The sequence below is a fragment of the Hipposideros armiger genome, unplaced genomic scaffold, assembly GCF_001890085.2.
Source record: "Hipposideros armiger isolate ML-2016 unplaced genomic scaffold, ASM189008v1 scaffold_4, whole genome shotgun sequence".
In the NCBI taxonomy this organism is placed as follows: Eukaryota; Metazoa; Chordata; class Mammalia; order Chiroptera; family Hipposideridae; genus Hipposideros; species Hipposideros armiger.
Window position 1 is genome coordinate 3,335,144 of NW_017731354.1, and position 19,546 is coordinate 3,354,689.

Below are 19,546 nucleotides of genomic sequence, written 5' to 3' on the forward strand. Positions count from 1 at the left end.
GGCGCCCAGCGTGCCCCGGGAGGGGAGGAACGGAGCAGGGGCAGTCGTCTGTCGTGCAGAACTGTATGTGACACAAGTGCTGCTGCCACCCACAGTATCTGCAACACTGATTCTTTAGAGAAAAGCCCTCAGACACATGAAGAAAACAACAGCTTAAAAGAAGGAAGACTAAAGCGGGCAATCGTATGAATGGCCCCCATCTGAACAGGAGAACATACAGGAATGGGGCAGCTTTAAAGATGTCCACGCTGTCTGCAAGAAGAAAACGGAGCAACGTTGATCAAATTCTCTGCCAGCAAAATTAGTGTTGATACGTGAGGGCAAGAGAAAGACATTTTCAGACATACCAGGACTCGGAAAATACATTAACTTCTGTACGATTCTCTGAAAATAACTTGAGGAAGTGCTCCACCAAAAGAAATTAGAATGAGGACAAGGAAACATGTGGTACATAAGCAAAATGGTGGCAAGAAAGCTGATGAAAATTGTTCAGTTTAAATAATCACGGATGAAATGGTTGCGAACTGTGAAGGATTTGTAGAAAAGAAGGCACGCAAGGTAAAGCCAATGAACCATCCAGAAGTAAAACTTCCACATAATTTCAACAAAATCAGGAAGCAGGCAGAGGAATAAGAGCACTCAAAAGGTCTCCTCTCCTTTGGGAAGCAAATGGTACAAATGCTATCACAATTTTAAAAGTGCCTGGGAAACACAGGTTCAAATGTGTTTGCTAGGAATCTGAGCTAAGTACTAGTAGAATAGAGTTAGAATGCAGACTCTCCAAATGTAGCTGACAAGAATAAGAGAAAATGATCAGAGCAAGGAAGTATGATGCGAGAGAGCGAGGGAACCCCCCAATTCTGCAATACTCAGGGTCCCCTGGCTTCACGCAGATGCTGGTGTTGTGGGAACCAGCAGACCAGGAAGAGGCTGAACTTGCCTTTCCCTAGCCACAGATAAAAGCTTAAGTGAAACACTGTCACTTAGCCCAGGCTGGTTTTAGCATTAGAGTTAACAATAATTTTAGAGCAAAATCAACTCTGGACATTGTAGATGGCTTTGAAAGGGTGATTACATGCGAACAGCTGTCTGGCTTAAGGCAAACAACTAATAATCAAAGCAAAGAGTGGAAGGGCATCTCAAAACAACTAGAAGGTTATTTTCCCCACATGATTGCTTCAAATTGGTATCTCATTTCCCATGACCTTTCTGTACAGCATGGTATTAATATTTATGTTAATATCTTTAATGCAAAGTTATCCTGTTTTCTAAAACTAACACCTCCTGCACCAAATCGGCAGTCTCTGGGTGTGAGCTTGGAGACGGGGGAGGGGACTTCCCCCAGGATGCTGTTACTCAGATGACTCACAGTGCGACCCAGTGCCACCCACTGGGACTTAGGCCAGAAAGTTACAGGACAGAGATTCTCAAGACACTCAGGGTTTTAAAACTTTCTACATGGACTTTTTCACACACACAAGTTAGAATAGCGTAAGGACCCCCACTCACACTTCACGCAGCTTCACAACAACACGTGGCCACTCATGTTTCATTTTTTCCTGTTTCCCCAGATTAAAGGAAAGCCTCAGGCATGTCATGTCATTGTTGTCTCATTATTTAATTCCTCAAAGACAGCGGTTCTCAACCTTTCACAGGGGTCGCCTAAGACCATCGGAAAACACATATTTTCGATGGTCTTAGGAACCGAGACATCTAGACGCTCCTCTATCCGTCTCCAGGCCCACATGCAGATACGCCCACATACGAGTACCTGGCGACCCCTGTGAAAGGGTCGTTCGACCCCCCAAAGGGGTCGCGACCCACAGGTTGAGAACCCCTGCTCAAAGAAGTTTACTTTTCCTGAGCAGGGCCCTAATGTGTTTATAGGTATTCTGTTACTATAGTTATAAATTATGTTTGCTTTAAGGATAAAAAACTGCAACAATTTGATTAGGACTAATTGTTTATTTGTATTCAACAGCTACTTATCAAGGGCCTACACTGTATGCCAGACAATACTATCAACAGACAGAAGTAACTAAACGTGCCCATTTTGACTTGATACAGAGTAAGTTTTCTAACTAGAGGGACTCCTGAAAGAAGTATGCAGCCCTCTGGGAAGTGAGCCTCACTCAGGCAGAAGCTGGCTTCTGAGGCCTTTCCCGTCGCTAAAATTGCCTGACTTTTCTGTCATTTTTAGATATGTTAATGAATAAGTACCAAGGAAGGACTGAGGATCCGAAATTGTCTTTTTCTCACATGGACAGTTTCCAAATGATCAATATATTTTTTAAAAAGCGAGACTGGCTTCTGCTTCACACTGAGAAGGGCCTTTTCTCTTTAGAATTATTATTATTATTATTATTATTATTATTATTATTATTACAACCGGAAGCTGACTCCCTTCCCACAGTGCGGAAATTGCTCTGCTCTGATTCACTTCTGCGTCACGTGACTGACAGCCTGTGCTGGGAAACAGCCTACAGACTCAGGCATGCAGACCACGGCCTAATATGCCCTCACACCAGTTCACAGGCTCGTGACGAGCAGAGAAAACGCAATCATATGTCTCAAAGGGTACAAAACAAAGAAGTTTTAGTGTCAGAGGAGTTTTAAGGCTTGAATAAAAGAACTTGCTGTTGTCAACTATTTCTCAAAACTGGAAAAAAAAGAAAGGAAAAAGAAAAAGAACTTGTTGAGTGAGTATAGGGTGAACCTCTGTTTTGATTGAATTTTTTCTTCTCAGTGCCTAACATGTTCTGGAAAACATTAACTTTCAATCCGTACATACCAACACACAGCAATCAGATGAACTAAGAAATAAATCTGTGTTTTTCTGAAAGCTTCGAACTTGAGATAATAGTTTCTTTAAAGTACGCTGGCAAGCTCAAATTAAGGACACAAATCCTACAGCTATCTCATTAAACAGAAAGAAAATACTTTGAAAGAGAACTATTCATCTGAGTTTCACATATATATTTGAAACAAGTAACATTCATTCTGGGTTGGGGCATCCCCATTAAGGTAACGAGAGCGAGTCCCCTCTTACTGCATTTTGGGTTGTGAGCCTGGAAAATTACGCTAGTTTCTAGTCCCAGAGAATCCAAAATGATGGGTAGACTTGAGAAGTTAAACTAGGACAGAGTAACTTGTTCACTAAGGCTCCATTCTTCCTTTTCGAGAAACGAACTATTGACTGGCTGGGTCCCTAATATTGGAAAACGGGTCCAGGTGGTGACGTGCCCTTGAGTTCGAGTTCCATATGTTGGTAGGATGTTTGTGGAGATGGAACAAGCGGTCAGAGGCATCAGGTGTTGCCTGGGTTCTAGAGGGAACACTTTTAAGTCAGAAAGCCAGCCCGTGCCTTGAAAAGTAGCTGGCCATTGGTCTGGTGTAAGTTTCCTCAGCGCCTCCTGTGTGCAGGCCCTGGGTTGGGCACTGGGAAATCAAGACAAATAAGACAAGGACACCCCCCTCCAGGTGCTTAGACTATCGCAGTGTACTAGGAGAGAAAGACGCTAATCAAATGACCCACATAACTGGATTTCAGCGCCTTCTCAAATATCCTGGGAGCAGTGAGGGGACTGTATGAACACAAACGGGGAGTAAGAGTGTGCTGTCACTCACAAAGGAGGGTGATTCCAGTGACCCAAGGACACAGAACAGGTGTTTGGAGATGTTTGCTTCTATTGCTGGATTAGTCAAGGCTGTGCTGGACTCGGTCATTTATCTGGAAGGGATAAGTTCCAAACCCTTACTCCAGCAGCCCTTGATTTCATTCCCATTCACTGACCCAGGTTATTTTAACTACATATACATTTAGAGTTAGCAAGAAGTTTAAGGACTTCTTGTCTTCTTATCTAGAGGTTTAAAGTTGAAGGAAAACCACTGAGAAAAAAACAACAAAAAACCCTTCAAACTAGGTAAATTAAGAGCATACCAAAGATATAGCATATTTAAAAAAAATTTTAGCTCCAAAATAGCCAAATAATACCCCCTTGAAAATGGCAAAAGAGAGGAGATAGTCACATGGATAACAAGTATAGAGCTGGTGAGACTCACAATGTAATTATTCCGTGGCTACAGTGGTAATGAAGATGGGAGTCACTCTGAGTTCATTCAAATAAGAGTGAATTTGCTAGAAATTTGTTAGGAAGCAAAATTACATTTTCTGTCATTTCCGTTTCCCAAAATAAATCCAATACTCATTCATTATTCTGTTGCTCTTCTGTATTTGGCTACTTATACCCATTTCAAAATTATAATATTTATATGAAATACATGTGTCACTTCATTAACAAATGAACTGATATGGCTGTTTTGATGTCAACTGTAATAACAAGACAAAAATAGTTTCCTTTTAACACTAATTCATGAAGAAACTCTCAGCAAACTAGAAACAGGGGAAACTTCCTTAACACAATACAGAGCATCTACAAAAAAACCTATAGCTGACATCATACCGAATGGTGAAAGACAGAAAGCTTTCCCTGAGAACAGAAGCAAGGCAAGGGTGTCCACTCTCACCAATATTATCCACCACAGCAACGGAAATTCTAGCCAGAACAAGAAAAAAAAAATGTAGGTTGGAAAGGAAGAACTAAAACTGTCCCCCTTTGCAGATGACATTACTGTCTATGGGCTCTAACAACAAAACAAAGCGAAACCTCCTAGAACCAATAAGTGAGATGAGCAAGGCTGCAGTACGCGTGATTGACACACAAAAATCAACTGCATTTCAAAAATGTGGAAACCAAACTTAAAAACACTTACAATAACATTTATAATCACTGCAAAGAAAATAAAAGACATAGGCAGACATTTAAGAAAACATGTACAGGATTTCTATAGCATGTGGGTGGCAGGCAGCGGAGACGGCTGTCATGGTCAGGAATAGCTAACACTGAACAAACAGATACATATCGAGGAAAATGGGACCCGCGTGTCTCACTGCTAGAGAAGATATCTACAGGCAGAAAGATTAGACAGGACCTTGAAATGTGCTGGATTACAAATGGAAGTCACAGTATGAATTTTTGGTTGTATTTTATATACATATATATGTACATATATAAATTATATACATAGACATATATACATATAGATGTGTGTATTTGTGTGCTGTGTGTATGTGAAGCCGTGCCCATATTTTCTAGGTCTGTCCATTGACAGAACATGGAAGAAAGGACCACCCAGTAGAAACCAGCACAATGAGTCCTCAGAACTCGGTTTTAAAATACTATCCTCTACTAAAAGGAAGCAGGGCTCCTTGGAGAAAGGTCAGATTCTAGACTTCGGGCAAGGGACACGGGAGATGAATCTGCGCTATCTTGCTCTGCCTGAGAATGTGTCCAAAAGGCACAGAAGCCTGCCCGAAGGAGTTCCTTCCTGCTGTCCCCCTGGGAACAATGTGAACATTAAAAGAAACAATTCTGTTTACTGAATAAAATATGAATACACAGATCTATACTGAAAGATCTTTCTTATAGTAGAATGCCAACTAATAAATGCAGGAGGAATGTTGGAAATAGAGCATCACTCTTTGACAACTACTGATTCGGGCAGAAGTTGTCGATGGACGCTAAGGCCGGTAGGTAGAGGTTTGATAAGGGAAAGGATATGAAAGTAATATCCGAATATATCTCCACCAAATACGAATCAGTTGCAAGGGGGAAACAGTGAATTTAGGGTGCAAAGGCCTGGTGGTCATCAAGAGGACCAGACGATCAAGGTGAACATCATGGTGGTGGGACTCAACGTCACGTGCTTCCTGACACGATGCACGGAGAGGGCACCGCATCGGCCTCCAGCTCCCCGCAGCGGGATTTCTGCAAAAAATGGATGACCTGAGTCCGGTAATGAGGAAGGAGGGTAGAAGGCCTGCATTCTTTAAGGCTGATAAGGCCGTGAACAGGAACTCTTCCAGACGAAAGAAGCCTGCAAAGATGGGAAATTAAATGTAACAGGGATTTCTGCAGAGAATCCCAGAAAGAAGTCACTGTTGGTACTTGCTGAAATCTGAGGAGTCTGTGTACAGAGAGGGTGGCAGTGTTGTGCTGAAGCTGACGCCCTAAATTGGACAGTGGGACTGTGTCCTTACCTGTGGAAAATTTATGTTGATAGAGAGAAAGAATACAAAATTAAACGTGAACACTTAATAATAAAACATAAGTCAAATACTCACCAATGACTTTCACAAAATAAGCATCTGCTTCAAAGTTATTTTTTAGTGCGTGGATGGCAAAATCGTTCTTTGTATATCCTTTACTTAGTACCATGATGTCCAAGATCCCCTGGAAAAAAGCCCCAAAAGTGGTAAGAACAAACTACAAGAACGACTGGGAAAAGGATGAAAACACATGGCATGTTTATCATGTACATGTAAGCCTTATTCAACTTGTTTAATATAAAAATATGATTAAAATACATAAAACCTTGAAGAGTAAAACACAAATAAAATGAAAAACATCTGTTAATTTTAATCTCTGGGGATAACAGCATTTTGACATAGTTCCTTCCAGTTACATTTGCATGAATTTTTCCAGGCCTATGACATGGACTGCCAAATCATGTCCAAAATCAGAAAAAGAGCACCTTTTTATTTGCCCTGGCTACCACTGCACATTATCATCTCTTTTTCCCCTAAGAAAGGGGGAGCTTTGCTAATTTTATTGGAGGGAAAAAAAGGTATGCTCATTTAAATTTCCTTGTGGGTGACTGAATAATGTTGATCATTTACCATATTTTTTCACATGTTAGCCACTTGTGTTTTGTCTGTAGACTATATTCTGTTGCTTGAGAGGAAGTTTTTGGTGACTCATATCAGTACAAATTCTTTTTATATTAAGAATATTAGTTATTTGATTTTTTCATAGCAAATTTATTTCCCAGATTTAAAAATAATTTTAAATTTCATTCATTTAAATTTCATTTATGATGCTTTTTATGTGCAGAAATTAAAAACTGATTTGTAGTTAGTTCCTTTGTGATATTTTTGCCAATTACTTTTATGCTTGAAAACTGCTAATAAAAAGTGAAATAACATGAGGTTTGGTAGCAGAGAGACAGAAAAATAAGGGCCTCAATAATTTGATAATCGAGAATCAGCCTCATAAGAAAAAAAAAAAAGAAGCAAAAATGGGGTTCGGGGAGCCATAAGTGTCCTCGTGGGCATTTAACTTTTTAAAACAATCAAGTTACTTTACAGGATATACTGGTATATTAACTCTGGAGTTTAACATACTTTATCAGAGTTTATTATTTTTCTGAGTGGTGAACTGGCTTTTCACATTAGAAAGGAGGAAACCAGGACCCTGAGTGCTTTTCACAAGGTACCTGGCAACTGCAGACAGAGTCACAAGAATGTGAGGCGACAGACGCTCCCTCCAGTTCACAACGTTGAGTCCTGATCTTGTCTTTCTGTGCTCTTACGCGGGTTCCAGGCTCTGTCACGCGTTGGCCGTGCTTGGCTGTGGTGCACACGCACGCTCACCAGTCTCACAGCATGATGCCCCAGGGGTTTAACCTCGGTGAGCGCGAGATGCGATACAGGCGCTTTCCTATTCCCCTGTACTGATCATCCAGGGGTGTCAACAGATTTGTTCCCTCTGCCATTTCACAATTAAAAGGGGCTTTCTTTAATGAGCTCATTTGCTTTCATGATCTCATCTAAATTTTCTGGTCAAATAGGCTAAAGTGAAAGAAAGTGAGATGAGGTGGACAGCAATTAGAGTCCAACACACACAAGAGCTCTGAACTCACATCTTCGTAAATGTCAAAGAAGGTCGCAGCCATGGCATCTCTGATTTGATTTAGGTCCATCAGCTCCCAATAGACTTTAAACATACGATGCGCCCCCTCACAGCTTGCATTATTACAAGGGACGTTCTCCAGTAAAAAGGCCTGCTGATTGCTGTAAGACAAAGGAAAGGCATTTGGGTAACGCAGCTCTTCAACGTACATCATGTTAACTGTAGTTAACAATACTGTACCGTAGACTTGAAATTGCCATGAGAGTAGAGCTTTAGTGTTACCATAACAACAAGAACAAGAGAATGGTAATTATGTGAGATAAAGGATGCTAACTAACCTTCATGTAGTAAACATTTATATATATCTATATATCTATATATCTATATATCATCACCTTGTACACCTTACACTTACACAATGTTGTATGTCAATTCTATCTCATGAAATGGGGAAAAAAATATCAGAGATATATGGAAAATCTCCAAAAATGTGGAAATTAAATGAAACTACGTAATCTATGAGTAAAGGAAAGATTCAAAAGGGAAATTACAAAGTACTCTAAACTGAATGAAATGAAGACTTAGCACACCACGATTTGTGGTATGTCACCAAGTAGTGTGTAGAGGGAAATTTATGGCACTGAACACTTTATTAAAAAAGAAGAAAGGTATCAATCAATGGCCTCAGTTTCTTCCTTAGAAACTGGAACTAGAAGAGCGAATGAACTGTGAACCAGGCAAAGGAGAGGACGCAATGACACAGAGGAAGCAACGAAGCAGGAAACACAAAAACAATAGAGAAGATCAATGAAACAAAAGCTGGTTCTTTGCACAGAGCAATTTTAAAATTGATAAACCTCCAACCAGAATGGCCATTTAAAAACATTATCAAGAGAGAAGACACAAGTAAAAATCTCGGTAATGAAAGAGGTAACATCACTACACATTTTACTGACACTAACTTTGTGCCAATATAATCAAGAAGTTATGTGAAAAGCACAAAGTCCGTGGAAGTCACAGACTACCAGAGCTTGCTCAAGAAGAAACAGATAAAAAAAGAAATTGAAATTGTACTTTTAAACCTTCTTAAAAACGCCACAAAACTCCAGGCCCAGATGGCTTCACTGATGAATTCTACCAAACATTAGGGAAGAAATAATACTAATTCTACAGAACCTTTTCAGAAAATAGACGAGAAAGACATACTTCCCAACTCATTCTATGAGGCTGCAATACATATCAAAATTAGACAAAGACATTACAAGAAAACTACAGACCAATATTCCTCAGGAACGTAGATGCAGCAAATTGTAACAAAATGCTAGCAAATCAGACCCAACAATACAGTCAGAATTTGCTCTGCACAATAGAGTTCACTGAAGCTTGTACATTTGGGAACCATGTCTCTGCTCCATGGTCACCAAAGACCCAGCAGAGAGGGACATGGTTCTGATACGGACATGTTGCAGTGAACAGAGTACCTTGCAGAGTGAAGACTGCATGTACAAAAAAGAAAGATAAAAATCATGACGAACAGGTTTATCGCAGGAATGCAAAATTTCTTTACTATTTTAAAGTAAATGACTGTAATTCACTAGATTAACTAAAAAAGGCAAACCATACAATCATTTCAATAAAGGTAGAAAAAATATTTGACAAAATCAAATATCCATTTCTGATCCAAACTATTAGCAAACCAGGATGAGAAGGAATTTTCTCAGCATGCTGTGGGGCACCTACATAAGACCTACAGCAACCATTATGCTAATGGTGAAAGACTAAATGGTTCCTCCTGAGATCCTTATCCCTACAAGGCGAGGATGTCTGCTCTTAGCACTTCCACTCACCACGGTGCTACAGGTTCTAGTCATTGTAAAAGATGAAAATCAAATAAAAGGCATCCAGACTGGAAAGGCAGAAGTCAACAGTTTTACTTATAAATCATTTGACTACCTGTTTAGAAAATCCTATAATATCTACAAAAAAACAATAACAAAAACCTAGAACTAATAAATTGCGTTAGGTGGCAGAACATAAGATTAATATACAAAAGGCAATTGCATTTCTATATACTAGCAAACAACAATCAGGCATTGAAATAAAAAAGTATCAGTGATAATAGCATCAAAAAATGAAATACTTGGGTATCTGACAAAAGACCTGTACACTGAGCACTACAATCTGCTGCTGAGAAAATTAAAACCCTAAAATATAATAAAAGCGCGCACACACACACACACACACACACACACACACACACATTTCATGGGTCAGAAGACTCACTATTGTTAAGGTGTCAATTATTCCCATATTGATTTACAGAGTCAATGTAATATCAATCAAAATATCAGCACTTTTTTTTTTTTTGCAGAAATTGACAAACTGATCCTAAACTTCATAGAAAATGCAGACCTAAAATAGACAAAGTAACATTGGAAAAGAATAAATTTGGAGGACTTACACCATCTGAATGCACTACTCATTGTAAACCAACAGTAATAAAAATATTGTGGTACTGCAGCAAAAATAGACAATAGATCATTAGAACAGAGAAGAGAGTGAAGAAATATACCCAATGAGAACATACGGTCAATTGATTTTCATCAAATATCAAAGGTAATTGAGTGGAAAATGGAAGCCTTTTCAACAAATGGTGCTGTAACAATTTACTAAAAAATGAACTTGGATCCATACCTGCACCGTATAGAAATATTAACTCAAAATGGATCATAGACCTGAATGTAAAACGTAGAACTATAAAAATTCTAGGGAAAAGTATAGGAGGAAATCTTTGTGATTGAATTAGGTATAAGATTTCTTAGATATGACACTAAAAATTATAATCCATAAAAGAAAACTGATAAAGACTTTTCAAAATTAAGCACTCTGCTTTTTGAAGGACATTGTTCAGAGAATGATAAGCCAGAGGTGAGAAAAAAATATTTACAATTAACATATCTAATAAAGGATGTGTATATAAAGAACTTTCAAAACTCAATATTAAGAAAACAAATATCCCAAATAAAAAAAAAAGGTCAAAAGACCTGAACAGATGCTTCACCAAAGAAGATAGATGAAAAGCAAACAGTCACGTTAAAAGATGCTCATAAATCATCAGTTATTAGAGAAAGTAAAATGAAAACTACAAAGAGAGACACTATAAACAGAATGGCTAAAATTTAAAAGGACTGACCACACCAATGTTTAAGAAAATGTGAGGCAACTGGAACTGTTTGACATTTTCTTTACAAGTTAAACATGCACCTTCCAAAGACCCAGTCAGTCACTCTCTTCCTTGGTATTTACCCGAGACAAATGAAAGCTATGTCTAGACAATGACTTTTAGAGGAATGTCCAGAGCAGGTTATTTGTAATAAGCAGACCTGATAAAAACCCAAATGTCTGTCGACGTGTAAAGGGACAGAATAAGCAAATGGTGATATATCTGCACAATGAAATACTCCTTAGCTATACTAAGCAATGAACTAAAGATACATGTAAAAACATGGGTGAATCTCAACATTATAATGTTGAGTGGAAGAACCCAGACATATTTTGGTTCCATTTATATAAAATAGTAGAAAATGCAATCTAATCTATAGCGACAGAAAGGAGATTGGTGGTTGCCTGTGAGATGAGGAGAGGGTAGATTACAAAGGGTTAAAAAGAAGCTTTGGGGGTGCTGGCTAATGTTCCATACCTTGGCTGTAACGATATTTTCAATAGCTGTATGTACATGTCAAAACTTAACAACACATGTACTTTAAAGATAATCAGTTTACTCTCTGTCAATTAAATCTCAATAAAGCTATTAAAAATATATGGTACTGCTTCATGAGAAAAATGCTAAAGACACAATCAACAAAAGAAAAGGTAAACTTGACAACAAAACAAAGAACATTTGTACTTCAAAGGATACCATCAAGAAAGTGAAAAGACAACATACAGTATGGAAGAAAAGTTTTACAAATCATACATATGACAAGGGATTTATATCTAGAATATACAAAGAATTCTTACAACTCAATAATAAACAGTCAAATAACTAAATTATAAAAATGGGCAAAGGATCTAAAGAGACAATTATCCAAGGAAGACACACAGAATAGCTACTAAGCACAGAAAAAGCAGCTTAACATCATTACCCGTCGGGCAGCTGCAACCCACAATGAGATAACACCTCACACCCATTAGTGTGGCTACAATGAAAAACACCAACAACAACAGATGCCAGTAGGATGTGGAGGAATGGGAACCCTCACACAACACAGCTGATGGGAATGCAAAACGGTGCCGCTGCTTTGGAAAACAATCTGGCAGCTCCTCAGATGGCTCCACAGACCTCCATTCCCAAGCACATTTTACTCCTAGGTATAGCTCAAGAAAAATAAAAATATGTCGGCACAAAAACTTGTATATGGATGTTCATAGCAATGTTATTCGTAAGAGCTAGAACGTAGAAACAACCCAAATAGCCACCAACTGAGAAGCGAATAAAAGGGGGGTGTATCCATACAATGGAATATCATCCAACAATAGAAAGAGGTGAAGAACCTGAAAACAGCACGCTGAGTCACACAAGCCTGTCTGTGTGCCATGTATCACTGCATGATGGTATTTACATGAAACGTCCAGAGGGCAAAACTAGAGCGAGAGCGAGAAAATGCCTGGTTCCCCGGGCTGGTGAGATGGGACCGTGAAGGCTACAGGGCAGCGGAGCTTCTTTGGGTGATGAAAATACTCTGAAATACTGAGGCGATGGATGCGCAACACTGTCAATACACAGAAGGCCACTGAATTGTATGTGAAAATGACTGAGTTGTTTGGTGTGTGAATTTTATCTCAATAAAGCTGTCAAAACAGAAGTAACTGTAGGTAATTTCATCCCATTAAAAAAAAAACAAAAAACCATGGGAAATGGTTGAGTGACATAACATGTAAAATGCACATATCAAATGCCTCTGCTCTGAAAACAGACTGGTATTCATACAGCCAGTGTATGGCCTTTTGAGGCTGGCTTTCGTCTCTCTTCAAAGGCTCCCTACAGTGGGTGTTGGTTCTCAGCATGCTTCCACCTGACAGAGGCTGGGTTAGGTTGTTCACATGCTGTGTGCATCTGTCTCATTTCTAATTAAGAGAGGTAGCTGATGGATCATTTAACTGAAGTTTGATTTTCTCCCTGGCTGCTCGTAGAGCGTGTGTGTCCACTTTAGCCATTTCCACCTCCGGCGAGTTCTGCTCGTCTCGATGGTCCCTAACTCTCTTCCTCTTAATCCCCCAATTTCATTACCAGCCTAGGCTCACATGGAAAGAAAAGAGCTTCAGTCTGGGAACGTCTATCTCTCTGCGTAAACCTTAAGAAAGGCAGTTCCACACACAGGAGAAAAATGAATTAAGAAGAAACACAGATTAAGTCCATTAGGAATTCTCTAAAAATTCAACAGTTTTTTAAAATTGTTGCTCTGAAACCTATCACGCCAGCTACTGGTAAATGTAAAACCCTCAGCTAAGCTAATAGAACAAAATAAAACCTACACTGTGAAATCCTAAAAATTATTTCTGTAATACAGATTACTGCCCATTAGAAATGTTCAAAACACGTGATGAACTTGATATTCGAAATAAGGTTCACTTGCGCTCCAGGCAAAGCAACACCTTTATTCCCCAGACGGCACTTATGATGACATCCAGTGGGCGACAGGAGATGTTTCTTGAATGAGAGGAGGAAGTAAATCAGCATCTTTTGTAGCGCAAGGGCAACTGAAATGCAAGACTTCACAGGATGGAAGGCTGAATGCGAAAAGCTCCTGTCAATTAAGTGGTTGGAAAAGGTTTTTTCATGTTTTAATTTATCTTTATTCAAAGGGGTTCCTTATATTGGCTAATTTGGTGGCCACTACAACACTTCCTTTCTAGGTAATATAATATTTGTGTTTTTAATATGTAAAATGAAATATAACGGTCACTTTATTGGTTAGCTGGATAATGGTATAGGTAGGACATTCAGAATTTGATAGTGAGAAAGTCACGGACACACCACCCTTATCAAGCACACATGCAGAAGGAACAGGATTGGGTAGGGAGTTCTGCTCGCTGGTGTGGAGGTGCTAACAGGGCCAGATGCAGTGATGAGCTGGGGGCGGACAGGGAGAGATGAAGGTGGCTCCCACACGCCTGCTGTGAGGGCTGGGGGAGGGATGGCTCCGCCCTGAGATACATGGACACTGAGGACAGGTGGAGGGGAGGAGCTCTCAGTTTGGGGGTGCCATAGCTAGCACCCAGGCGAGATCCACCGGTAGTTAAACCCCTGACACGGGGATTCCAAAGTCCTAAGCTTGTAAGCCACCATAAAAGAGCTAAAGTCGATGAAGAACATGCAGAGTGAGAACATAGGCTGGGAACAGAGCCCTCAGAAACCCCAATACTTCAGGTGGCCAAGGTGAAAATGAGTTCCCAAGAGATAGTGGAGGAAAAGCCAGGCAGGGCACCGAGAGAACCAGGAGAGTTTTAGGAGCAAGTCACCCACCAGCGAAGGCAGGCGAATCTGGCGACCTGCAGCCTGAGAAGCGCCCACTGACCTATCAGTCAGAGGTCCCTGGGGCCGGAGGAGAGGTTAGCAGGGTGCGAGGGCTGACGCCAGGCTGCAGGGAGCGGGGGAATGCGAGCTGTCAGTCACAGAGCATTTATTTCCGGTTTGGGGAGAGACCTGCACATACAGTATTTCTAGAAAGATGGGGGGAAGGGGTGACTGAGAAGATTCTGAAGGCATAAGAGGGGGAATAATTGATGCAGCGAGATCCTACATCCAGAGGACACAGGAGGAACCGAAACGGAGAGGGCGCCAAGTGGAGACAGAAAAGCCACCGAGGAAACTGTCCGAATAATGGGCAAGGAGAAAGTGGCTTCAACTAGGGGGGTGGCGGTGACAACGGGAAAGAAGCCTGCGAAACACAGTATGAAGGAGGGCTGCACCTGCTTGGTGGGGGAGAGTCGAAGGTAATTGACTTTCCTCGCTGCCATGACTGCGGCCATGACGGCGTGTTTGCAAACTACGAGGAAGTCAGGTCTGAGGAAAAGCGGGTGATAATGAAGTTTGGTTTAGACATGGCAAGTTGGGGGACACGGCTGGACAACCACATGGCAGAGACGGCAGGGTGTGCGTTAAAAAATCTGGGAGCTGTTGACCTAGAAGTTAAGACAGCTGGTGTTGAAATCTGAATGAAAGAGGAGAGGGAAGAAGTACAGGGAAAAACAGCTGAGAAGCCCGCTTGGTGGAATGTCCTCAGGCGACAGAGCAACGATGAAAAAACCTTTTAAAACAACAACCGGAAGTATGAAAAATACGTATCTTACGGCAATGGAGAGAAACTGTGTCACTCAACATTCGAGATAAATAATTTTTTTGAATATGTGAACATTAGCTAAACATGACATCTTCCCATGTGATTTTTTTTTTCTTTTTGAGTTATGCAGTCATTCCCCATACAGGCGATTCTTATAGAAGAATTTCTAAAGCGTTTTAAACATTATTGAAGAAATGCCTGAATTACCAAGGTGACTCCTCCAGACAACAGATTAATCTGTATATTTTATTTTTAGATAAATGCCAGTCATATTCATTTACAGTTGGGGATACCAATGAAATTCAATCAAGAAATACAAATTGTTCTGTCATCAGCCATATTTTGTGTTTACACCATAGTCTAGAACTGACTTCTATGAAATATCCATTAGTTCGTGAAAGGTGAGAAATCTTATGTACTTGAATACCTGTGAGGCAAAAGAACTAACCCCATTTAAGTTTCAATTTTATCTTCCTGGGAAAAGCATGAGCTAAGATAATTATATACCTTAAAAAATGGGCATTATCTCATCATGAAAATGCATTAAAGTAAGATTAAACCAGGAATGTATACATAATCACCCATTAAACCTTTTATTAAGTGGAGGGCAAAACATTTTGATAATTAACTAAAACTTTGAAAGAACAGGCAGATGTAACACAATTAGTGCTTCTATAGAACTGAGAACTTTTTCCTTCTCAGTTCTTTCTTCGCCTTGAGTGACCCCAAGTGACCCAATTTAAGATTTGAGCTCATCTAAAGTTACTTTTACCATTACTTGAGGGTGAGATAAAATTCTCAGTTCTTGGGCTGATGATGGCTTTAAAACCGCCTAATAATGAATGGCATACCTATGATAAAGAAAATGTATAGAAAAATATAATAAGCTGTGACTCCCGTGTTAGGATGCTCTTGCTAAGGAATAAGAAGTTGCTGAAGACGCAGAGGGACTGAAACTAGTGGGTGAGCGCATGATCCGCTTCTGTTCTGAGGGAAACCCTGAGTCAGTCTGTTCAAGGCCCGGCTATGCTGGAAAAGGAGTTGGATCAGGCCGTCCGTGATTCCTCCGTCAGCCTGAACTCTACTGCAGAGCCTGCGGCACAGGCACAGCACGGTCAGGGACCACTGTCAGTCCAGGATTCTGACTGGTTTCCCATCTTCACTTAGTCAGACGGGAGGGAAGTAGCCGTGGACCCATGAACAACAGCATCTCAAAAGCATGCCTCACATGGATCTTATGTCTCAGCTGTCTGTTATTTTAAAGTTTTCCTCATGTTCACAAATCATTCATTAAATTTCCTACATGTACCTGAGGATGTATCAATCTGCTATTCTGCTGTGTTTAGCTGACAGTGGCTGTCCACCTCCTGAAAAGACTTAGAGTGAATAATAAATGTATTTTCTTGGAATATGAGAATTCTTACTATTCTTCAACTGCTGCTTTTGTATTACAAAGGGTACATTTTTGAAATGCCAACTATGGGCCTAAACAAAAATGCTAGCAAGAAAACACAAAATAAATAGTTATAAAATGTGGTACATTTTACATGAGGGAGATGCATCTTACATAAGCATAGGTGCTCAAGTCGGTAAGGTGACATCATGGCATACTGCAGTTGATCCAAATATACTTAATGTCCTGAATTAACACCATGTATAATGCTTAGCATACCATGAGAGACTAATATAAAATCTGTAGTTCATTAACTCTAGAAGTATAGTATAAAGGCTCGAGAATTGTATATTCATGTATATTTTTTCATTTTACAGTATATATTATATGCATAGGGAGGATTACACAAACATATATATGTCTATATTGCGTGTGTGTGTGTGTGTGTGTGTATAAAACTTATGTGTGATTTAATGGATTTTTAAGAGTAATTTTGCCATTTTAGACTGATTTTAAAACCTGAATTGTATTCACCCACATACCAAGATGCAAACAGTGATCATCTCTGAGTGATATGATTGTGGATGATTTTAATTTATTGTTTTACTTGTACTTTCTAAATTTCTATAATTTGTGTTTATTAGAAAAACATATATTCTATTAAATCGTAGAATGCCATATTTACATTCTACTAAATCATGCTAGCTTCTGTTATGTACTAAAAGATAAATATCTCTTCTGAATAAAAACCAAGTGGATGGTCATGAACAAGTCAATGGTGCTACATCACAATACTCGCTCAACACTGCTAATGCAACAAGACCAGAAGAAGGAAGAGGAAACCCAACACTCGTACAGCATGAGACCCAACTATCCTTCTTTTCAAATGAAGTGGTTATATATCCATGGGAAATCTAAGGGAATATAAAAACTATTAGAATAAGAGTAAAAAAAGATTCGTGAATGTATGACCAAATCAACTCTTCTCACATACAAATAATAATCACTATAAAATTAGTAGGACAAAATCTCATTCACAGCAACAAGGAAATTTCTAAATCACCTAGGAGTCATCTAATGAAAGATGTGTGGCAATTTTATGAAGATAATTGATAAAACATTACTAAAGAATATTTTAAAGATATGAATAAATGTTAATAGACTGGAAGATTTAGCATCACAAATGAGCCAGCTTCTCATCAATACAATGTAATCAAATCCATCAAAGGCTCAACGGCAAGTTTTTGGTCAAATCAGAAAAATTCTAAAATATATGTGGATGAACAACGGGACCAAAATAGTCAAGACAATTCTGAAGAAAGAAACTACACATGAAGATTTGTCCTATCACATAAGAAAACTGAGTTGAGAGCAACAATAATTCATAATGTACAGTTGGTATAAAGACTGATGAACAAGGGAAGGTGCCAGAAGGGAAGGCACAGCACCAGGACCAGCGCACAGAGAAACCTGACCTACGACCGAGGTGGCCGCAGTCCCTGCGAAGTATTTCTCACTTGACTTCATTTCCTACCTTCCAGATGTGTTCTTCAGTATGGCGAGAGCGTCTGGATAGCCGTCCATGTTGTAGTCCCCAATATGCAGGGTGATGGGAATGGGTATTTCAGCAGGTCGCTGTTCGGGCACAAAGGGCACAAAGCCCCAGAGGGTGCCCTTATTGCTGAAATCCTGTAGGACTGGGACCCACTACGAATTAAGAGAAACACGACGAGGTTTTACAATTATGCTAGAAGAAAAAAATTCACCGTTTGCAAAGCAAATGCTCAATGACAAGTCCGCAAGGTAAGCATCATCTTACTTAAGCTCTTGATCTCTATAACATGGCGGGGTATTATGTTTTACTTTTCACAGACTCTTAGGATTAAAATGATATTAATAATTACATGGTTGAATTGCCCGCCTTAAAACCTGTGTTGAGTGGAAATATAACCTCAAATAAATAAGTTTTAAAAATTACAGCAAATTTACTATCTAAGACTGATGTCCTTCCAGGAGAACCAGTTTATGGAGAAAGTCAGAACGTGACAAAGTCTCCTGCTGTGCCGCTTATCCCTGACAAGGACTTTTGTCACCATCCTCAGGGCCCTGCAGTGCTGAGCCTTTCCCAACATACCAGCCCTGACAAGCTCTGCCTGCCCAGGATTATGAGCTCCGACACCCAAAGAGCCAGGAACTACACTCTTAATAAATTCTTTATTTCTATATTAATTATAATGAAGAGAACAGAGAGAATAGGTCGATTTCAAACTAAGCTTTTGGACATTCCTTTCTCTTCTGAATGCTCAAATCTTCACTTTTAGTAACTTAATGCAAACTGAAAATCTAAAGAGTGGAAATCACGCCATTAAAATTATACTCATATGAGCTAAGAGTATGGATACTGGCACATAACCTGGCTACATCCAAACAGAAGCGGCAGAGCTGGCCTGAAATGGCAGGAGGCCAAATATACCTGGAGATGTTTTTTCCCTAAAAGCAGGTGACTCATTTCAATGGATTCAAGCCAAGCTATATTAAAAATAGCTTCTTGGAAAGGATTTAGTACACAGGTATCCTGAACATTTTCTAGGTTATGCAAAGAAAGCATAATTTGCCATGGGAAAAAAAATATAGCTTAATGATAAAAACAAATTTACGGAGAATGAGCTGTTTTAGAATATTTGTCTCCATCTTGAATCAATTTTTCAATCTTTTATAAAGCAAAAAAGTATTACATATCATCAAAATGTTTTAATGTTTCACTTCACTTTGAAAAAAAATAGTTGGTTTTGTTTTGGAGGAGGGGAAATTTCACAAAATGCTAAATTATCACAGATTTCTGAACAGGTTGACAGTTTATTAATGAGGATGAAGTATTCCTGTTAAGGTAAACGTCTCGGGGTCTAAAACATAAAAAGATTTTTCATTAATGTGACATCTTTAACAGTCACAAAGAACTGTGACATTTATCTTCGCAAGAGAGAGATGACTGTATAATTTGAAAATATTCTTACAGTGGTCTGTCGCTTGGAGACAGGCTGTAATCACTAGGCTTACTT

At 39.4% G+C, this 19,546-nt stretch overlaps 1 protein-coding gene across 1 annotated transcript in view; it reads right to left on the minus strand.

The window, feature by feature from the left end:
• The window catches only part of ITFG1 (integrin alpha FG-GAP repeat containing 1), a 140,160-nt gene that overhangs the window by 48,718 nt on the left and 71,896 nt on the right, over window positions 1-19,546 (minus strand). Inside the window, exons 12-14 of the mRNA XM_019643283.1 lie at window positions 18,022-18,194; window positions 7,762-7,912; window positions 6,185-6,293 (exon numbers count right to left, since the gene is read on the minus strand). Of these exons, the coding sequence (XP_019498828.1) occupies window positions 6,185-6,293; window positions 7,762-7,912; window positions 18,022-18,194 (433 nt within the window). The remainder of the gene's footprint in view (window positions 1-6,184; window positions 6,294-7,761; window positions 7,913-18,021; window positions 18,195-19,546) is intronic.